The sequence below is a fragment of the Sapajus apella genome, unplaced genomic scaffold (genome assembly GCF_009761245.1).
Source record: "Sapajus apella isolate SASKATOON/1434 unplaced genomic scaffold, GSC_monkey_1.0 scaffold26, whole genome shotgun sequence".
NCBI lineage: Eukaryota > Metazoa > Chordata > Mammalia > Primates > Cebidae > Sapajus > Sapajus apella.
Window position 1 is genome coordinate 18139894 of NW_022436966.1, and position 23173 is coordinate 18163066.

Genomic DNA, 23173 nt, shown 5'->3' on the forward strand with positions numbered 1-23173 from the left:
AAGCAACAGTATTTAAATATATTTCTCAGAAGGGATTTTAATAAAATTCTGTGCCTCCTATTTAGAATCAATTATCCTGGATAAACAATCTTTCATAATTTTTTTTATTAAAACCAATTTGAAGAATCTGTAAGGGACTAGAAATTTTGTTGGCAAATGTCAGTTAAGTCACCCACACTGTTTGCTAGCAACTAATACATTTTCATTCTTGCAGCTTCACTTAAAATCTCTTCAGCTCCCTTACAGAAAAAGATTGAAATTCTTCTGCACTTCGCACAGTGGTGTTGGTGGCAGTGTAGATTGCCTCTCAGATGTTCCTATTCTGGGATATATTCATTTTGTCTTGCATGTGACTATCAGTGCCTAGTTGTCTCATTTCTCTTAGCTGTTCTTTCCTTTTTGTTCTCCTCCAGTGCTCTAAAGGTCCCATGGCTCCACCAGAGCATTCCTAGTGCTTGTTTCAGCATGTCTGTCGTGAAACCTGCTTTGAGCTAGTCTCATGTACCTGTTTACATATTTTCATTTAGTATGTGTGAGTTTACATACGTAATTTTCAGAGCTTTTCCATTTATTGAAAAGACCTTGTTCTTAGGAACAAGAGGAAAGGAAGTGGTAAGTTAGGATTTACTGTACTTTTGTATAGTTAATTTTTTTTAATTTAAGGTTGTGATCATTGAGTGCTGCTGGGCCTTATACATGACTATACTAGTATCATCAACTTTGGGGAAATTGACTTGACTCAACCTAGAACAACAGAATCATCAACTTATTTATATACTGCTAGAATTTTAACTGTCAGCTGGATCCAAATATTTATTAGGCTAACAGGGTGTTCTTTTTCCAATAGGAAAGCCTACTGGGAAAAATAACGCTCATAAGATTCTTTAGTACGTAGTACCAAATAGAAACAGAATGGGGTGAATTTTTTTTCTGATTATAGTCATGGTTCATGCTTGCCATTAGAGTGGGACCATTTCAGATGGCACAGAAAAGAATAAAGAAGCAAGTAAAGTTCATTGATAATCCCATTACACAGAGAAAAACACTGGTTAGTAGATATCTTTTCAGACTTCATAGTTATATGTTTAATTTCTTAAGTGAGAATATACCGTGAGTCTTTTTGTAACATTCCGTTTTCATTTATCATTATGGACATGTTTTTATGATAATGTAGATCTGTATCACTTTCTTTAATGGCTACATAACATTTCTCTTGCATAAATGTACCCTAATTTTATTTAATCAGATTCACATGGTTTTTAAAAGACATTTTCAACAAATTAATTAATTACAGTTTTTGGCTGTGGGAAAGTACCTATCAAATATATTGGAGTAAAGCCCTTTTCTCCGTTTTTGGGTCTAAGAGTAGGTGAAATAGTCATATTAAATTTGTCTCTATTCAATAAAGGACGTATCTTGTTAATTTCACTTAGAGAGATTTTCTTGGCCTTTATGATTCATCTCACATATAATAATTATCTGCCTACACTTTGCCCATTTGTTATGCATGCACCTGGATAACATTTTGAAGAACTTTAATCAGCTCCAGCCTTCAATTTGGCATCATACAATGGAGAATATGAGGTTTATCTGTAGGAAGCCTAGGTTCAGATCCATGTTCTGCCACTTACTAATGATGTGATCTGGGTCCAGTTATGTAGGAACTGGGTAGCACTTGTCTGAAAGCCGACTTTTCATTAGGCTTGCTTGCTTGTTTGTTTAAGAGATGAGGGGTCTGTGTATTTCCCAGTCTGGTCTCAAACTCCTGGCCTCCCACCTTGGGCTTCCAAAGTGCTAGGATTATAGGCATAAGCCACTTTGCCTGGCCTCATTAGATTTTAATAATTGAAAACGATAATGTTGCATAGGCTACTGCAGTGTTTGGCATAATTTACATGCACAGGAAATAAAGGAGGTGTGGAGATCTAGCAGGCTTAAAAAGTTTTTTTTTTCAAACTTTAAAAAAGTTTCTCTCATACAGTTGCCATAATGATAGTTTATAATTGCTTAAAAAATTGTAGGAATATGAATTTATTATTTTCCTAAAGTTTTAATAATGTCTGATACTTAAAATATTTCTAGGAAGGTTCAATTCAGAAGACTGGTATGACTAAAAATATTTAAGCTTCCTTCTCCCTCAAAAAATCTAGATTTAAAAAGGAAGCATATTTTTAAATTATATTGAGCACAAATAATGCCAGCAATAAAACCTTATTGGTTTGGATCCACTGACTGGGAATTTGAATGCAGTACCAACGTATGTATCTTTGTACTGACTATGGATCATGGTAATTTCTGAGGGGAAAAGAGCGATTGGAAGATTAATGCCCTTTATTGACGAAAAAGGCCAGAGAGGTTGGAGTCATATCCAAAGTCACACAATTGCTGAGCTGGTACATGCTAGGATGTGGGTCTCTTGAATCCCATTTCTGATACTTCCTTCTACCATATTCATTTTGGTAGAAATTATAGTCTGATTATAAATAATTCATATCTAGTTACTACACCTGTTTAGACAGTAACTCTTTTATAGTAGGAAGTTTGATTAGACATTAATTTGTTGTACAAAACCTCTCAAATCTAAAGTCACTGATTTCATGTCCAGGTTTTACTGAGTAGTTTTTAATGATGGTAAGGAATAGTGAGTACATCTGCATTTACTTTATTTATTTTGAAGGTTAATTAATGTTTTTGAGCACTTTGATAACCAGACACTTCGGGCTATTAGCTTTTATTTACCCTGTATTAGTAAAAACTTAGATAAGCTTTAAAATCCTTTCCCATGCAGTTTATCAGGTAACATGTTTACAATATAACAGAACAGTATAGTTTATTAACCTAAAGTTAATAATAAGTTTGAGATGTTCTTCTTTATTTACCATTTAAATATTGAGTAAGGTGATTGTGATGCTAATAATAACAACAAATAGCCTTGACATTTATTAAGCATTTATTATATGCTGTGTACCCTATTAAGTGCTTTGTGTTATCTTACTAATGAAAAATCTAGTGAACCACATCTCAATGATATCATTCCTATTTTTATATTGACAAATCATAGCTGTATATATTTATGGGGTACGATATGGTTTGACATATATATATAAGGTGATGTGATTAAATCAAGCTAATTAAAATATCCCTTGTTACCTATTATTTTTGTGGTGAGACATGAAATTTACTCTCAGTTATTTTGAAATATGTAGTACACTGTTACCGGCTCTTGTCACCCTGGGGTGCAGTAAATCTCAAAACTTTTTTCTCCTTTATATCTAGAAACTTTATGCCCTTCGTTCATTCCCATTTTAATATATGTTTTATAGGTGAAGAAACTGAAGTATAAAGGACTTCAGTGACTTACCTGAGGTCACATAGCTCATAAGTTGTGGAACCATTTTTTTAGTTTAGGTGATCCAACTACAGAACCTAAGTTTTTTATTTGTGTGTATTAAACCACTGTTGTAGGGCGCAAAGGGAGCTTCACGGGAAAGAGTGATCTTACCAAGGGCTGTCTTTATCATCACTCCCCCTGTGCTCTCACTGTACCCTCATAATAAGAAAATGGCATTAATTATTAGAACCACTGCTAGCAGAAAAAATACTTACAATTAGGCCTGTACCTTTAGGTTTTCTAGATTCCACTCATTCTCCAAAACCCAGCTCAATTTCCATTTACAGTATTTCATAGTCTGTTAACATTTCTTCCAGTTTTTCCCTTTTCTGAGTTCTCATAACAGTACAATATTTATTTTATACCTTCATTGACTTGCTTTTTTGCATGTCTTATCTTTCCTAGAATTGTTATGTTGGAGAGGGCCTTCAAGAATCAGAATGAGTTTTCTCATTCTGCTAGGTTGAGTTACTTGAACAGTATCACCTCATTAAGTGTTTGCTGATTGCCAGAAATCTATTAGCATTGCTTTAATGCCTTATTCAATAAGGCATTATGAATAATTTCATTTCAAGCTCTTGTCAGTCCTCGGTTCTGCCAGTACAATAGTAGAAACCAGTGGGATAGAACTAAGCTCATTTAGATGTTTTAGGCAGGGGCTGTAACAAACAAGTTAGGGAAGATTTGAATAAATAGTTGAAATCAGAGTTTGAAAACAAATCTGTGAATCATATAGAATGTTAAATTAATAGCATTCAAGCCAGACCACTCACGTGACTGAAATAAGTGTCTGAATCCCTACTATGTACTGGACACAGTGATGGGCATTTAAAATATCCTAAACAGTACTCATGATATACTAACAGCAATTAAGGACTTTGTACTAATATCCAATTGTGCAGTTCACATACATAGTTTTCCCCACGGAACTACCCTTTTAAAAGCATAGGAAAGTTACATACACCTTAGGGGACTGGGAGACCAAAACCAAAGCAGCCCTAAAAATGTGATTTTTCTTTGATGTCATCTCTTCTTACGAAGAGTATATCCATATTTATTTACAATAGATGCTTTTTTCTCCCAGTTGTTCACAGTTCAGAGAGAGATGAATTACATCAGCCTATGAATTTAAGAGCACTTTGGCACATTTCAGAGTTCTCCTTGGTTTGAGCATAACCCCATTTTGAGACATCAGGCTATGCTTACTTGATCCCCTCAGTGGCCCTATGACCATGTCCAAGAGCAGACATGCTAAGTTGGGCTTTGTCTGACTCCTTACTATTAATAAATGTTATGTAACAGTGTAACACATTTTCTTTTTTCTTTAACCCCTAAATTTTGACGCATTATATTTATCAGCTCTTAGAAGAAAATTGCTTTTCAGGTAATCTAAAGGCTGTTTCTTTTGTCTTTTGCTTTGTAGGAAAGTGTTTTTTTAAATGATAGCCAGATTAAGTTACAGTTTCATTTTGTCAGAGAGAGATCTTAAGAGCAGGGTTGTTACTAGTAGAAAAAAATGAAATAAAAAGAAAAAAAGCAGAGTTGTAAAGCTCATTCATATGTGTAGTTTTTCTGTCTCAGTCTTTTTTATTTTCTGGTATCACTGAAGTATCTCGTTTTAGTGTGTTAATATTTTTTCTGTTATTAGAATATATTTATTGAATTATTTGTGTATTATGCATTGTATGAGATGTAAAACCCCAAGGTGATTTTTTTTTTTTTTTTTTGAGACGGAGTCCCACTCTGTCGCCCAGGCTGGAGTGCATTGGTGCAGTCTCGGCTCACTGCAACCTCCGCTTCCCAGGTTTAAGTGATTCTCCTCCCTCAGCCTCCCTAGTAGCTGGGATTACAGGAATGCACCACCATGCCCCACTAATTTTTGTATTTTTAAAAGGGACAGGGTTGTGCCGTGTTGGCCAGGCTGGTCTAGAACACCTGACCTCAGGTAATCCACCTGCCTCGGCCTCCCACAGTGCTGGGATAACAGGCGTGAGCCACCGCATCCAGACCCCAAGATGATTTTAAGTAACTCCTTGTTACTGACAGGCTTTGGAGACATTTAATCATTGTGTATAGCTAGAATGATTTGGTTACACAGAAATAAATTTGAATGAAAAACATTGCATGCTCAAAAATAGAGGTCTAGAGGTGTTACACCAATATACAACTAAGAGTAGGTTTAAAATGTGGTTTATAAAGGTATCGTTTCTTTAGTTTTTAGGTTTGGTTTTACTTTATGTAGTAGCCTTTTAATTTTTTTTAGATGGAGCAAATCCAAATGGATAAAATAATCTTCTAATTTCAGATTTCTTTTTCAATTTTTAGTTGTTGACCTCCTCTACTGGAGAGACATTAAGAAGACTGGAGTGGTGTTTGGTGCCAGCCTGTTCCTACTGCTTTCATTGACAGTATTCAGCATTGTGAGTGTAACAGCCTACATTGCCTTGGCCCTGCTCTCTGTGACCATCAGCTTTAGGATATATAAGGGTGTGATCCAAGCTATCCAGAAATCAGATGAAGGCCACCCATTCAGGTGAGATGTCTGGAAAACAAGACATGCATTGGCAATAGTGTTAACAGGATTAGTATTAAGACTTCATCTACTGTCTGTAGAGTTACAAGCATGCTTTTTTTTTCCCTAAAGTTAATTGCACATATTTGCTTAAGCTATACCAAAAGCATCTGCTTTTGAGATTTTCTAAAAGTAATTTCAAAGGCTTATGATGGAAGAGGCCATTTACGTACCATTAAACTAACTCTGCTACTTGTTAGAAATATTTATTAGAGTTAGGCATTGATTATCTTCCTTTAATGAATGTTGTATCTTTTTAACATGGATAGGTTTGGTGAGGGTTATATATTCTTTATTGCTTACTTTTTATGCTATCTGATAACATGATTTCTGATATTTTATATCTTTCTAGTAGGATGCCATAGTTTTCTGTTAGCTTTTCTTCATGTATTTTCTTTATCTAGTTTCTTCTCATTTCATAAGCCATTACTTTTTAGTTATTTTTTGGAGAGCTTTATTTCAGCGTCTCCTTGTCTCTCAGCTATCATTTTCTACCCTTATTTTCACAAGTATACTATAGCATTATATATTTAGTTGCTATTGAGACACACCTCAGTTTGAGTCTTCTGCCCTCGCCTCATACTCTGCATGTTTTCCCCCTCTTCTTTTAATTGGCATATAATTCATATACCATAAAAGTCATTGGGTTTTAGTATATTCACGGAATTGTACACCCATCACTATATTTATCACATGAAAAGAAACTTCCTACTTACTAACAGTTCAACTCCCGACCCAACTCCTGACAACCACTAATTCGCCACATTTTTAAATGAACTTTTTTCCTCAAACTTGTTAATTTCCATCTATAACAACACTACCGTGCTAGTTTTCAGGCTCCTGTTTTGATGTTATCTTTTTGTTTTCATCTCATTTAAAGAACGTCAGTAAATTTTGTTAAGAAAATGACTAAATTTTGTTTTTCCGCTGGTTCCTCAGTCTACCAGGAGCCTGTAAAGCACAGCCATGGCCAAATTCAGTCTGCTGCCTGCTTTTGTAAAGTTTTGTTGGAACACAGCCATGCTCATTCATTTAGGTGGCTTCATACTAATTCAGTAGTTGTAACAGAGACCATATGGGCATGAAAGCCTAAAATGCTTACAATCTGGCCCTTTACAGGAAAAGTTTGCTGACCCCTAATTCGACTCCATTTGTTACCAGATTGACTTCTAGTTCTTAGAGATGATGTCGGATTGATTTTTTCTAGAAGTACTACTTGTTTTCTTAAAAATAATAATAATACTAATAAGCAGGGGCCCACTATAGACTGTCCAGATGTCTTGGTGATGTTTCTCATTTTTCTAGAGTTTTGTGCCTATGTTCATGCTCCTTCCATAGCTCCTCAGATGCCTCAGTCATACTTTTTATTTGGTTCTAAGTTTGATTCAAGACCCAGCTCTTTGAAGGATTTCCTAGCCCTGACCCCAAATGATCTGAGAATTCAGTTCCTAGTGCATTAACTATGCCTTTGAAATGTTAATTGTTTTGCATAAGGACATAATTTTTCTTCAAATAGATTGCAAGCATTTAAAAACTATTTCTGTAACCCTTTTATGTACATATTTTAATGATAAATTTAATTTTATGATAATTCTGTGAGATAGGTGATATCACTCCATTTTATGGGATGGTGGGGAAAAACTTGGAATTCCATAACTTGAAATTGTAGCTTCAAAATGGCAGAGCCAGCCAGACGTGTTGGCTCATGCCTATAATACTAGTGCTTTGGGATCCTGAGCCAGGAGGATTGCTTGAGGCCAGCCTGGGCAACATAGTGAGATCCCATCTCTACAAAAAATTAAAAATTAGCCAGATGTGGTATTGCATGCCAGTAGTCCCAGCTACTCAGGCAGCTGAGCTGAGAAAATGCTGGAACCCAGGAGTTGAAGATTGCAGTAAGCTGTGATCATGCCACTGCACTCCAGCCTAGGCAATAGAACGAGAATCTTTCTCAAGAAGATAAAAAAAGGCTAAGCCATATTATTATCAAGTCACAAATCATAAAGAAGTATGATTTTTAATTAGTTATGCTGAAATATGTAAAAATGTTGTCAAGCCAAAACTTCTGAATTTTCTACAGTTCAAATTTTAGCATCATTTCATTTTTGAGATTTTTGGAAAATATTAGTGATTTATTTCCTTCTTAGAAACACTTTATTCATTTTTTAAACTTTCTTTAAAGAGATGGGTCTCACTGTGTTCTCCAGGCTAGTCTCGAACTCCTGGGCTCAAGCAGTCCTCTGTGCTTCGTAGTAGCTGGGACTATATAGGCTTGCACCACCATGCCTGGCTAGAAACACTGTATTCTTAAAGTCCTTTTATAGTCGTTATAAAGTAAATTCAGCCAGCATACCAGTTTAAGCTTGTTGGACAGTTTTTCCTGGTTCCCCTAATCACACTAGTAAAGGTGATACTATATGGTTTGTGTCAAATACCTGTGGTTACTGAAAGAGTGATGAATAGTGCTGGCATTGTATTAATACGACATAAATATCAGTTGAATTAATGTAAATATCCACAGGGTGTCATTGATGGGGAGTGCTGTCTTTGTGCCTTCTGGTGAGGCATCCTGTCTTTAGCAAGAACCAGCAGCAGTAGTACAAAGAAGCAGAATACCAACCAGGGTTATATTAGCCACTTTCCTATATTTCTCAAATCTGGATAAACAAATTATTGCTGGTTTAAGTATCAGTGTGAATCTGAGTATTTTTAACTTGATAATAACTCATTTTTTTTTGTTAATAATTGTCCGAAAGTGTGTTAGACCATGTGTTAGTAATGATACACTCCTGGTCCATAACAGTTTATTCTCTAGTAAGAAAAATAACAAGTCTATATGTGTCTGTATTTCAGAGCTGGATCTGGTAAGTATTATAAGACTAACACAAAAGCAAGCATTGTTAGAATTATGCAGGAGTGAGAGATCATGGTTTTATGAAAGAGAGTGTCAGATGAGGCTCCATGTATGGGTGGGATTTGAGATGGGGCTAACTAGCTAAATAAAGTATTACCAGAGGTAAGAGAGAGAGCATTGTGGAATGGGAAACAGTATGATTAATAAGGGCATTAAGGTTAAAAAATAGTGAATGACTCATTTCTGGCTGCAACATAAAGAGTAGTGGGAAGTAAGGTTGAAAAGATTTAGGAGGATGTCTCTGGTTGAAAAGTTGGAATCATAGAATCACAGAATGTTTGAGCCTGAAGGAATTGAGGAAAGTCTGTTTCTCAAATTCACAGAGTTGGAACCCTCACCCAGGGAAGTTAAATGCCTTTTGCAGTGTTGTACAGCTAGGTAGTGGCAGGTCTTCTAACTCCTGCCTGAGTTCAGCCTAGACAGCACTATCTAGGATAGCTCACATAATGTTAATCTGGCACTGGCTGACAATGGATTTGGATGCTGGCAGATGAGAGATTGGTTTGGAGAGTGATAGAATATTCTAGCTCGTAAATAATTAGCACTTAAAACAGAGTGATGGCACTGTGACTAAAAACAAGGAAACACATTTGGGGCATTTTGCACAGGTAAAACTATGGGACAAAGAGTTGTCTAAGATGATGTTATTTCCAGTGTAAGAAGCTGGCGTCCTCAGACATGGGAGGTGATGAGGACTACTTCCAACACATCCTAGGGAACACTCAGCACTTCTGAGTTGTTTTTACTCTGCCAAGATAAAATGGCCTCTTTGAAACAATAACTAATGAAACTGTTACATTCCTATGGAGTTGGTTTTTTCCCCAGTACTGTATTTTTATTTACTTACTTATTTTACCAATACAATATTTTTAAATTTAACAATTTCAGCCATCTCAGTATGGACTAAAGCATCTAGATGACATAACGCTTATGTTTTACTAGGATTGCCACTGTGATTTTGGCAGCCACTTTACAGTCTGGTACTTAACATATTGAGCAATTTCCCCTGGAGGTTAGTCTGAGAGAGTTAAGGATTTGGAAAGGAAAAAGATCTTTGTTAGGAAAACCGGCTGAGACAATGTAATGTCAACTTGAAGAAAAAAACCCATAATCATAACTACTATTCATTGAGTGCATCCTTGTGCCCAGTTGCATTAGGCACTTTTCTCATTGAATCCTTGTGATAATCTCCACTTTATAAATGAGGACACTAAGTTTAGAGGGAGGAATAAATAACTTTGCAGAATTACCTAGCCAGGTAAGTGTCAGAGCTTCAGATTCAAGCTCAGATCAGTCTGGCTTCAAAGTGCATGCTTTTGCTATGCTAGTCAGCAGGCAGTGTATATCAAGGAAATACCCCTTACTGCTGAGTTTTTATATTACCCCTAATTTGGAAACAGTTGGCTTTTATAGTAGAATATTTTCTAATTTCTTACAGATATATAATTTCTGATTGACTTTTAGGAGAAAAACACTCAATTAGTGACAGTTATGATGTGTTTTGTTTTCTAGGGCATATCTGGAATCTGAAGTTGCTATATCAGAGGAGTTGGTTCAGAAATACAGTAATTCTGCTCTTGGTCATGTGAACTGCACGATAAAGGAACTTAGGCGCCTCTTCTTAGTTGATGATTTAGTTGATTCTCTGAAGGTAAGTTTATTTTGCTTTGCATTTTTGATATACCCAGAATTTAGTATCAAAAGAGTTGGGTGTAAAAATGTATTTTTCTATATTCAAGTAAGTGATAAATACTAATTAAATCACATTTCTATGAACTTGTGTTTTAAAATTCAGAATCCAATCAAGGATGGAGAAGAAGTGCTATTCCTTTTTTTTTTTTTTTTGTCATACTTAATACTGAGAGTCCTGTATTTCTTTGTAAAGGAGAATCAGTTATAAATCATAGTTTTGGAACTCATAAAGATTAAAAGGAAGAGAAAATTCAAGGGAATTTTGACTATAAAGATCATCTAATGCATTTAATACCAGATGTGACTTATTCATCCTGAGTTTGTTTTACAGTCTAGCACTTAGTTTCTTAGCTTATATGTGATTCATACATATGTGAAAGCCATTTTATGTCTTGGACTCTTTCTTACAGTGTTTATTCTAGCAAAGATTTAATATTCTGAAACACCTCAACTAATCTTTAATTGGTAATGACTGGAAGTTTTTCTTTAGTTTTTGCGTCTTGCTACATAAGCAGCCGTTAAGAGTCTCACCGTGCAAATAAACTCTCCCAAAGTTCTGACTGACAAAATAGGCACTAAATCACAGTTGTGTAATTTAAGCCTCTGTAGTGGCTTTTCTTTTTCATAGAAGTTGTCATTTGTGTTTTATATGCTCTTGCCTGTGACCCTAGAGAAAACAGGCAGACTTGTTTCCAATCTAAGCCTGGGCAGAAATGTAGTATGGTGGTAATTCTCATAATTTTCCATTTTCAAGAGAAATGTTCTAGTTTATATTTATCACACATGCCAAGATATAGTAGCAATAAGGTGACTGGGCCTTTAGACTCAGAAAAACAATTTCTGAACTGGTCAGAATAGGTTTAAATGCTTAAATTGTTTGTTTGTTTGTTTTTTAAACAGTTTAGCTTTTAAAACCCGGTAAATGATACATTATTTTCAGCTGTTTGCGTCTCTGGTTACAGGGGTGAGCCACTGCGCCTACCACATCTCTTATTTTATTTATGACTTGGAACTTAAGTTACTTCATAATAACATGAAGGGTAAATAATGTAGTTTCCTTTTATTACTTACCTCTATCGCACAGAGTGGTTGCATTTAGTGGCTAAATCTGTAGTGATGTTTTAAAATGATCTGATGTCAGTTTGTAAATAAAAAGATCATGCTTACGTTGTTTGGCATGTTTGATTAATTGGTTTCAAAAGAGATCAAGTAAAAATATTTTGGAGCAAATGAAATAGAACCTTGTACATAACAGCGTAGAGGAAACCAGTTCTTATTCATGTAGTATTACCTTCTATACATAGCTGATTTCTGGGGTAGAACGTGTGAAAAGTGATTAAGAGGGAGGTACTGATGCAGTTTAAGATGGATGGTTTGTGGGTAGGAATTGATTGACAAGAAACACCGTCTATAGATAGTAATTCAGAGCTTCAAACAGCAAAGGACCATTTCTAAATTTAGCAGTCAAAGATTGGTGGGGGAGAGAGGTGATTTCAAACAAAAGCCTGGTGAGCTTGATAGAGGAGAGGTGGTTGTTGTTTTTATAGATTCAATTAAAATGGTAACAGAGATACACCAAAAGTCATCCTCCATGTTTGCACAATATAGTAGTAAAGGCAGCTGTCTACAATTTAACATTTTTCTTGAGAGAAATGTCTTTCTTTAATAAATATATATTTTTAAATTGATCTGGGAATTATTATGCTCTAGTTTTCTGAGTTTGAGTATAAAGTTTCCACTTGTCTTTAATCGAAAGAAAACTTATTTTTTCTTGCAGAGAAAATTTTCATCCATACACAGTCCAATGTGTAGACACTTATGTAGGTGTAGAAATATTTGTCAGGAGAGAGAAATGTTAGAAGAGGACTGATGAGATCTTAAGAAACATTTTAAATCTGTGTTTTGCACAGGTACTTGAAAATAGAATATGAGGACTTTTTTTGAATAAGTTCTGAGAAATAATTTATTTGACTTAAGTTCCAAGTCATAATTTCTTTGTTAAGTCTTTTAATTTCTTTTGAAAACTACAGTTTTTTATAAAAGCAGTTGTGTTATTCATGAGGAAGCTAGCATAAATGAACTTGAAATAAATGAAATTGAATTTGATAAATCTTGTGTTGAGTGATTGCCAATTTCAAAGTAACAGAAAGTGACACATAACGAGATAGATTTCCTTTCTGAAACACTTGTTTCTTAGTATTGAAAAAAAAAAAAAGGACTTTCATTAAAATTACAGTTTCTCCTTAAGGATTAGCAATACTTTTAAAAATAAAAGAGAAAAAAAATTTACTTGATTGGTTTCCCTGAGTAGTGTTTTTGGCAAGCCCAGAGCTCAAGGAAAGTGTTTGGTGACTTCCAGATTGCAATTTGTTTAGGACTGCAAATAAGTAACAGTTGCTTCATCATGTTAGCACTTAAAGTGAACCTAGCATTGAGATCTCAAAATCTATAGGCACATGAATAAGGCAGGGAGGGAGTCTGTCCTTTTCTCCCCATGAAAGGTGATGGGCATGAAGCCCTTGGTAATTCAGGTGCACACTCTGATAATGTATGTGAAAGGTCTTCCTTTATAAACCTTGTGATTTTGCCACACAAGAATTTAGCTAAACCCTTTTCTAATGTCATTGTATACAAATAGTATAGATTCCATCTGTTTTTTCCATTGAATATAAGCATACTACAGAAATACCGAATACTTCCTTAAAATACCTTTTACTGAAAAAAGAAGCTAATCAAAAAAAAAAAAAAAAATCAGTTTGCCTCTCTATAAAAAATGCTTGATAGGATTACCTTTCTAGTGAGACTTCTATGTATGGCCACACTTATCCCCCCGGCCCACCAGTTTTTGTTTATATAGAGAGCATTTTAAAAAGAAAAAGATTTTAATCCCAGCACTTTGGGAAGCCAAGGTGGAAGGATTGCGTGAGACCAGGAGTTTGAGACCAGTCTGGGCAACATTGAGAGACTCTGTCTCTACAAATAAACACTAAAAAAATCAGCCAGCCATGGTGGCCCATGCCTGTAGTCCTGGCTACTTGGAAGGCTGAGGCAGGAGGATCTCTTGAGCCCAGGAGGTGGAGGATTTAGTGAGCCATGATCACACTACTTCACTCCAGCCATGGTGACAGAGTGAGATCTTTCTCTTTAAAAAAAAAAAAAAAAAAAATCTTAAAATCTTAAGTTCCGGCTGGGCGCGGTGGCTCAAGCCTGTAATCCCAGCACTTTGGGAGGCCGAGGCGGGTGGATCACGAGGTCAAGAGATCGAGACCATCCTGGTCAACATGGTGAAACCCCGTCTCTACTAAAAATACAAAAATTAGCTGGGCATGGTGGTGCGTGCCTGTAATCCCAGCTACTCAGGAGGCTGAGGCAGGAGAATTGCCTGAACCCATTAGGCGGAGGTTGCGGTGAGCCGAGATCACGCCATTGCACCCCAGCCTGGGTAACATGAGTGAAACTCCGTCTCAAAAAAAAAAAAAAAAAAAAAAAAAATCTTAAGTTCCTTAATAGTGGACTCTATTACTTTTTGCCTTTTAGCCACAAAAACTGGTAGGGAAAGCTATATTCTCTCATCTTAACACAAAAAAATGTGTTTTCAATTCCCACTCTTTTTTTTACTTTTTCAGCATAAGGAAAGATATATTTACCTTGTTTAAACTGATTAATTCCTTATAGTCAAATTTTAAATTTGTGGGAAGTTGCTAATAGCCCCAGTCTTTCCAGTTTAGGTGAATTTTTTATCTTATTTAAATAACAATGAGTTTTAAGAAATTTATAGGAGCCACCTTTTTATTATAATTACATTGATTTTATATGATATAGCTAGGACTCATTGTCTTCATAAATGCAAGATCTGTTATGTGCCCTCAGATTTATATAATCTACATTTTTAGATTCTGGGTCACAATTATCACTGTGTGTTTTTTTTTTTTTTTTTTTTTTTTTTTTTAATAAAATGAAGTCTCGCTCTGTCACCCAGGCTGGAGTGTGGTGGCGCAATCTTGGCCCACTGCAACCTCTGCCTCCCGGGTTGAAGCGATTCTCCTGCCTCCGCCTTTCAAGTAGCTGGGACTACAGTCACCCACCACCATGCCTAGCTGATTTTTGTATTAATAGAGACGGGGTTTTGCCAAGTTGGCCAGGCTGGTCTGGAACTCCTGACCTCAGGTGATCTGCCTGCCTTGGCCTCCCAAAGTGCTGGGATTACAGGTGTGAGCCACCGTGCCCGGTCTACAATTATCACTATATCTATTTGAAACCATCTTCTTCAGAAATTGAAAATTTAGGGCCACTCTTGCTAGCACATGAAAGCTTTTCCTTGCTTATTACCTTTTGGCCGGGGCAGTGAAGGAGGATCCTGGGTCTTTCAAATATAACCAAAGAAATAACCAAATTCCAGGGCTCATCAGTCCTTTTTATAAACACTAATATGGAATGATGGACATCCATGTGCCTGGAGTTTTCCTGGTTGTTGACTTGGGCCAATAAAAATAAGACATGTTGGCCTGGTGTGGTGGCTCATGCCTGTAATCCCAGCACTTTGGGAGGCTGAGGCGGGCAGATCAGGAGGTCAGGAGTTGGAGACCAGCCTGACCAATATGGTGAACCCCCAATGCCGTGTCTACTTTAAAAAAAAAAAAAATTAGCCAGGTGTGGTGGCGCACACCTGTAGTTGCAGCTACTCAGGAGGCTGAGGCAGGAGAATCGCTTTAACCCGGGAGGCGGAGGTTGCAGTGAGCCAAGATCGTGCCACTGCATTCCAGCTTAGACAACAGAGAGACTTCGTCTCAAAAAAAAAAAAAAAAAGTTCTGCAGAGTTCTACTTTTAAATTCTTGTGTAATGTTCCATTTGTTTTGTCCTTTGCAATTAACTACAAACTTCTAAGTCCTAGAAAAGATTTCAAGTATTCATAGAGTGAGCAACGATCAGTTTCCTAGTCAAATAGATCAATTTCCTAGTCAGCCAGTTTAAAAAGTTGTGGCATTAAACTGTAAATCTTGGGCTGTAATCCTGCACCCCACTTCTCACCCCCAGTTATGAAAGAAAAGCATATGACAGTCCCTACTGGGCTCAGCATTTGGGCTAATTGAGTATGACTCTGAGCCTTCTTAGCAAGTTCCTGTCTTTTGAAACCCCAAATCCCAAAAAGATGTCTAATAATTTTACTTGTTTAGGGACTAAGACCAGGTATTTTCAGCAGAGGTTCTTACTTTTTTGTAACTGAGGCAACCATAATGTTCCATAATACAATCTTAAATCTGAAAGTGAGGGAGGGGTAGGAACCGGCCTGAGCTTCAGAAATAGCTGACCCAAAAGAACACTCAAATCTAGCCCTCAGACTCATAGGCAGCAGCTTGGACATCTGCTTTTTGACAGCTTCCTTTTAGATTTCTTGAGCTCTCAGAAAAATTAGAAGGAAATGGGCTGGGGATGTAGACAGTCCAGACAATATCAACTAATGAATGAGTCTGAAAGAGACACAGAAGGGCAAGTCGAATTTAGAGTTTGAGAATGCAGAAAAGTTTTGAAATGGTCAGAATTGCCAGAGTAATTTCTGAGATAGTATTAAGCACCCTCCCTGCATTTGCCTTAAAGTTGCCCCTTTCTCCCAATTGAAACATCAAAAATCTGCAGTGCCCTGTAATCAGGTATGTGATACATAGTGAATTTAATTCTGTTATTGCCCTGGAAGAAGGATAAACAAGACATGGTCCTTGCCCCTGTTCAGTGAGTATTTGTTAGATCTTCATTACATTTTGGGCCTCCTTCCTCCAGTCTCATTACTGTGCAAAGAAGAGATAAGCTTTGACCTCTACGGTTAGTAAGTATTGGCTATAATGTTGCAGAGTCTTTGCCATGGAATCGCATAGAATTTGTATGCTATCAAAATGAGAGCAGCCTGTTTTTTTCTTTAAAGTGGTGTTTATTGCCTTATTCCTGCCATGTTACAAATCCATCATTTCCATTAATAATGGTTACTCTCTAGCTGCCATTCATTTCTCTCCTGATGGTGTGTTCCATGGATACCCTTATCCACTGTTTTTGTTCTGGGCCCCCGAAGTGTTAAATTTCTCAGCATAGCTGCAACATTTAAAAATTATATGAAAGCACACAGGTGTACACTTCTGGCAGCATTGGCCTGGAATGTTTGCATGGCCACAGTATATGGAGCTGGGTTGTAGGGGCCCCTTTGCGAGGAAGAATGCATATCTCGGTGTGCCTCAATTCTCTCGCAGCCTCTCACATACATGTATGTCACCTGCCTGTTCCTAAGGTCATTTGAGACCTCTCTCTCTTCTTCTCTTTGCCCTGGGATAGCCTGGCTTTTACGAAGTGTTCTCAAAGAGGCAAGTGACATTTGAGCCCCTTCAATGGTTCAGGTGTAAAGTCTTGGGCCTTTCTCCTTGGACTTGGAGTGAAGCCTTGTCAATGACTGTAATGACCAAATTAGGATTTATTTTTAGCTTGTGTTTGTTACTATCAGAATTCTGTCATGTTAAGGCCATCTTTGTGGCTAAAGCAATTTCTTCTAAAATGTGGAAGGTCAACACTTTTCCCTTTAGACTTGTGGACAGTGATGGATAAAAATACCCCTCTCGCTCTGTAGTAAACTTGTTCAAGTGCAGAAGTTATATTTAGCTTCAGCAACAGGAGTCTATAAAACTGTATGTGAGAAAAGAGCCTTGCTAACTGAAGTCATCCTTCAAACCTTTCTCCCAGGGGTTCCAATGGCAGTTGCTAAGAATAGGGCAACTTAAATTTTTTTTTCAACTGACAGATATTTAAAGTGCCTGATATTTACTGACTTGGACATTAGTTAAATTCAGGTGGGGTGACCAGAGTGTTGTTATTTGTAGAACTGTTGGTTGGTAGAGTAATCCAAAGTGTCTTCCTAAGCTGTAGTAAGTATGCTTACTAATGTTTCACACCTTAATTATGCTCAGTAAGCAGTCAGAGTTCGTTGAATACATGGAGAAAGATGCACTTCAGATCAAGTGTTCAGCAAACCACTGCCTGTTTGGGCCGTGGCCTATTTTTGTATAATGCGGGAGCTCAGAGTGAGTGGTGTACATTTTTAAAGGGTTATGACAACAACAAAGAATAATATGAGATACAGACCTTATGTGGCCCATAAAACCTCAAATTTTGCTGTCTAGCTTTTCATAAAGTTTGCTGATCCTTGCTTTAGATAATGGGGGTGCTCTACTACTCTCCATTTCATCTGTACTATTATAATAGGCCTAAATAATCACTGTAGATGGTGGCATCATGTTTGTTACCTACTGAATAAGTCAGAGTGATGGCCAGACATACACATTGAAGGCTTTGAATTAGAAAGCAAAGGAATTGGTGACAGTAAAGGAATGTTTAAGAAAGTTCAGACTGATTTTGTGTCTGATCCTTCAAAAGCTAGAGGTGATATTTTTGGTACCCGAAACATAATTTCCCTGATAAATACTCTTTGCCCAATTATTGCTTATCAGCTGCCTGAGATATTGTCTGAATTGTTCAGCTCATGCATCTTCAAGCACTCAACTAGTTAGTACTTTGAAATCAGTTTTAATAGATAATTATCATAACACATTTCCAGTCTTCCCATTTAAAAGCTGAATGCTATTAGTGCTGGAGGGGTAAGATGCACCCTGGGTATATTTTCTGATCTCAGCAGAATCAATTACTTGGTAGTGTAGTCCAGAGAAAATGGGTCAAATCTATTATTTTAGGATTCTGAAATTCTTAATTGGGATTGGCGACTTAAAAAATTTTCACGGTACTTTACCAAGTCTTCAAGTTGTATGCCTCTTGTAGATTGGCATTTAAATGGGATGCTTTTATTTGAAAGCTTTACTTGAATTTTGTTTATAATAAGCTAATGTTATTTTCCTATAGTTTGCAGTGCTGATGTGGGTATTTACCTATGTTGGTGCCTTGTTTAATGGTCTGACGCTACTGATTTTGGGTAAGTCTACAAAGCCATTGGGATGAACAATTGCTGGAAAAAAAGATTGAGTGCCAGGAGCTTAGACATTTTAGTGGAAAGTAATTCTCACTGTATGAAAATTAGAGGATGAAAGTTTGGGCCTAGCACAGTGGCTCATGCCTGCAATCCCAGCACTTTGTGAGGCCAAGGTGGGTGGATCACCTGAGGTCAGGAGTTCCAGACCAGCCTGGTAACAAGGTGAAACCCCTTTTCCACTAAAAGTACAAAAAATTAGCTGGGCATGGTGGCACACGCCTGTAATCCCAGCTACTCGGGAGGCTGAGGCAGGAGAATCACTTGAACCCCGGAGGTAGAAGTTGCAGTGAGCCGAGATTGTACCATTGCACTCCAGCTTGGGAAACGAGAGAAATTGTGTATCCAAAAAAAAAAAAAAAAAAAGTTTGAGGTTGTATTCTCTTTAAGTAAGTTGGTGATACAGCATCCCAGTTTATTGAAATGCTACCTTACCTTAGTTCCTGAAGACAGCTCCTATTAACAGTGATAAATCAGATAAAGGGTGGCCTGATTATAGGATGCCGTAGTCATTAATCTAACTAGGAATGCCTGTATGTTATGAAATCTGTATGATGTGATTTGAAGCTAGGAATGACTTCTAGCTGTAATAACTGGCTGCTAATAACTGCAGTGTGGAGTGGCTCTTCAATAGCAGGTGCATCCAGAGATCCTTATGTTTTTATTCATTGATTAGGAACACTGCTTGGTTATCTTGAGTTGCCAGTTTAATAGTTTTAGTGTTTGTTCCACCTAAATCATTCCAGCCTTTTTGAAAAGTTGTGTATTTCCCTTTTCAGCTCTCATTTCACTCTTCAGTGTTCCTGTTATTTATGAACGGCATCAGGTAATTTCCTAACTGCTGAGTGTAGAATAGAGGACTTTATTACATGGGATTTACAAATATATTAGTGCCAATTTTCATCGCCTTATAAAAATGAGAAATGTGATGGTTTCTCAAGCCTTTAGCTTGAGACATATAGTAGTGGTTAATAAGATTCATTAGCAATGGTAATAATTCCTTTATACCTCTCTTTCAGGCACAGATAGATCATTATCTAGGACTTGCAAATAAGAATGTTAAAGATGCTATGGCTAAGTAAGTATTTAAAATCTGCAGTGTGTTTACTAGGATAAGGTGTGCTGGAGTTTGAGAACAGTTGAGTATTTTCATATTACAGGCAAAATGAGTAACAAATCTCTATCAGACCTTAAGTGTGACCTTAGAGTTGCCAAAAGATTGTTTTTCTAACATTTGGACCATTTGTTTCTGGGTTTATTATGTGTTTAAGGCTTTGTTTAAATCTAATTCATGAGGCCAAAGTGACCAAATTATAGCTTATAATTAGGCATCTTGAAGGATTTCATTTCTTGTATTACCTGAATAACACACAAGTGGTTCTTGGAAGATGGTATTTTAAAGAAGGAGAAAACAAAACTGATATTTATACTGACTTTCATTTTCAGAATCCAAGCGAAAATCCCTGGATTGAAGCGCAAAGCTGAATGAAAAAGCCCAAAATAATTACTAGGAGTTCGTCTTCAAAGGGTATATTCATTTGATGATATGGGGGAGGGTCAGGGAAGAAGGAAACCTTGGCATTGCAGTGCAGCTTCCCATATCTTTATTTTCAGCCATGCACTGTTTTGAGGAAATATTACCTGTCTTGACTGCCATGTGTTCATCATCTTAAGTATCATAAGCTGCTATGTATGGATTTAAACCGTAATCATATCTGTTTTTCCTATCTGAGGCACTGGTTGAATAAAAAACAATTTGAGAAAGCTGTATATTTTACTTTGTTGCAGGTAGTCTTTGCTGCATCTTGGCAAGTTGCAGAGATGGTGGAGCTAGAAAAAAAAAGCCCTTTTCAGTTTGTGCACTGTGTATGGTCCGTGTAGATTGCTGCAGATTTTCTGAAATGACATGTTTAGATGAGATCATACCAGTAAAGCAGGAATAAAAAAGCTTGCTTTTCTGGTATGTTCTAGGTGTATTGTGAATTTTACTGTTATATTAATTGCCAATATAAGTAAATATAGAATATATATATATAGTTTCACAAAGCTTAGACCTTTACCTTCCAGCCACCCCACAGTGCTTGATATTTCAGAGTCATTGGTTATACATGTGTAGTTCCAAAGCACATAAGCTAGAAACAGAAAATATATTTCTGGGAGCACTACCATCTGTTTTCAACATGAGATGCCACACCCATAGAACTCCAACATAAATTTCATTGCACAGACTTACTGTAGTTAATTTTGTCACAAACTCTGCATCTATGGACTGAATCTAATGCTTCCAAAAATGTTGTTTGCAACTATCAAACATTGTTATGCAAGAAATTACAAAATAAAGATTTATACCATTGTGGTTTAAGCTGTACTGAACTAAATCTGTGGAATGCATTGTGAACTGTAAAAGCAAAGTATCAATAAAGCTTATAGACTTAAAATGTGTTTTGGCATTTTCATTTCATGAAGCTGCAGCAGATTAAAATAAAAATACAGTGGGTAGACTTTGCTTCACCCAGTACATGGTAGCTTGTGCTTTTAGAAAGTTTTCTTTAGCTCGTGGTGCAGCTGCTTACTTTGCAAACAAAAGTCAACTAATATGTTTATGTAATCAAATTTATTTGACACATAAAATGTTTTTAAGTGATGATGTGTTTTATACTTTGAAAATAAATTCATGCACCAATATTTTAACACATATCATACAGTGCAGGATTTATGAACCTACATAAAATCATACCATATAAACATTTACAAATAAGTTCATGACACACGGACACTATTGCTCTTTAAATACGGATGTACATGTTGTTAATCAATTCATTGTTCTTCCACATGGTTATTTCAATGCAAGATCCGATCAGTATGAAGAGTCTAGTACAGTATAGGCAGACATGGTTATCACTCAGCATTACCAGTCACATGGTTACAGAAAACAGAATTGGGACTGCATAGGGACTCTACTGTTGGCCCAACAATCTATTAGTGGATTGATGTAAGGCATTAGTAAATTGGCATATAAAAATAGCTTAATGAGTGATCTAATCCATTTAGAATGCTGAAGCACTTCTGTGGTAAATGTTAGTCAAAAATGCTTCATTTTACCTTTTCTCTAAACTGACAAATACAAGTAGCCAGTAACAATAGATCTAGAATTTTAGTTCACTGACTGGAAGGACGAATAGGCATCCATGTGGTCAGACCTACCGGTCCCTCACCAACTCCTTTCAGTGAGCACTGTCAGCCAACTACTGTAGTCACTGGTCAGCTACATGGAAAGTATGACAGAGGGGGCTTTTGGATGGCTCCTGGTAAAGATTGTCCAAGTCATATTCTACCATACAACCAACTCCGAGGAATTCTAACTCACTTTATAGTTTCGATTTACCAGCTATTCCTTGGATTTACAATTTGTTTACGGAGAATTTTTTTATAATCTGGACTTGACCTGTCTAGTTCGCCTGAAGCAATCAGTGGAGTCACCTCTACTCCACTCAGTGTGGTACACCAAGGTGCAGCCTTGGGTTATCTTATTTAGCTTAAGATTTAACAAGATAAGTCAGCTCATTCTCCTGGATCTACCTGAGCCTTTTTCCCCTTCCATTTTATAGAAGTTTGTTTAATTTGAATTCTATTTTGGATTTTGTGGGTTTGGCACGAAACACAATGAAAACCCATTCTACCCCGCCCCAAACTTCAATTCCTTTGCTGCTCACCTTCCTATAAGCAGGTGACTGATGTCTTTCATTTAGGAAGCCTTGGCATGAACACAGGACAAAGGTGACACACTGAATCTGCTAAGGATCCTGCAGCCCTCTTCAGCTTTGAAGTTTTAGCACCATATGGAGAAAGGAGAAATTGGTGGGAAGTGAGACAGCAGCCCACGCAACTGGAAACTCTCAAAGGCACTTAATGGATATAAAACTCTGCAAATGAAACATTAAAAAATTAAGTTTCTTAACTTCTCTATACATGGCTCATTTGGTTTTGAAAGCTAAATTGGAGAACAGAGGCTAGCGATATTTCTAGTACTTCGGTGCATCTAACTTAGGCTGTCTTGTTCAACTGATTTGTAAAAATGAACATTCTTGAAGTATATAGAAACAATAGCAAAACATTTTTGTAAAAGTTTTGATGCAAATTAAAAGCTACATATTGGTTAGGGTAACTGAGGCTTCAAAATTTGTCAGCGGGCTACATTATCAGATAGGATTTGTCAAAGTAGTTAGTATGTATAGTGATTAGTCTCAGGAACAGAGGCAAGCAGTCTTAACATTCTACAACTTGACCTTCCTTCATGGCATCGCAGTTGTGGAGAGTCCGAATTATGGGTGCAGTCTTGGAACTTCCATAGTGTTTTGGGCTTGTGTGTCCAGGGCAGCATGGTAGGCATTTCCCAACGGCTGGTGGCAAGGAGGCACTCAGCACGGACTCTGCAGTTGCTGGCGGGTAGCAGCAGCAGCAGCAGCAGTAACGTAAGAGGCTTCTGGCATTTACAGACACCGCCACACAAATACACTGTAAAGGCAGACCAAACAGTCATTTTGCATAGCTGGACGTCATACCTGTGTCAAGCGGCAAAATAAATCTTG

General features: G+C 36.9%; 2 protein-coding genes and 1 long non-coding RNA gene across 13 annotated transcripts in view; 2 read left to right on the top strand and 1 right to left on the bottom strand.

The window, feature by feature from the left end:
• RTN4 (reticulon 4) overlaps positions 1-21022 on the top strand; it is an 80301-nt gene extending 59279 nt beyond the window's left edge. For 5 of the 6 annotated variants that reach the window (XM_032292113.1, XM_032292116.1, XM_032292117.1 and 2 more), the window contains 6 exons: positions 5717-5924; positions 10390-10528; positions 18461-18530; positions 19364-19410; positions 19604-19662; positions 20031-21022. In XM_032292113.1, coding sequence (XP_032148004.1) covers positions 5717-5924; positions 10390-10528; positions 18461-18530; positions 19364-19410; positions 19604-19662; positions 20031-20073 — 566 coding nt within the window. In that variant the 3' untranslated portion in view covers positions 20074-21022. The remainder of the gene's footprint in view (positions 1-5716; positions 5925-10389; positions 10529-18460; positions 18531-19363; positions 19411-19603; positions 19663-20030) is intronic. The other variant, XM_032292114.1, reaches the window with a different exon arrangement.
• Positions 13690-14508, top strand: LOC116560626. Its single transcript, XR_004273052.1, has 2 exons — positions 13690-13749; positions 14069-14508. It is a non-coding gene; the product is annotated as an uncharacterized LOC116560626 (long non-coding RNA).
• A 157-nt stretch (positions 21023-21179) lies between the features above and the next one.
• Positions 21180-23173, bottom strand: part of EML6 (EMAP like 6) — a 262431-nt gene continuing 260437 nt past the window's right edge. For 5 of the 6 annotated variants that reach the window (XM_032292107.1, XM_032292109.1, XM_032292108.1 and 2 more), the window contains one exon: positions 21180-23099. In XM_032292107.1, coding sequence (XP_032147998.1) covers positions 23075-23099 — 25 coding nt within the window. In that variant the 3' untranslated portion in view covers positions 21180-23074. The remainder of the gene's footprint in view (positions 23100-23173) is intronic. The other variant, XR_004273049.1, reaches the window with a different exon arrangement.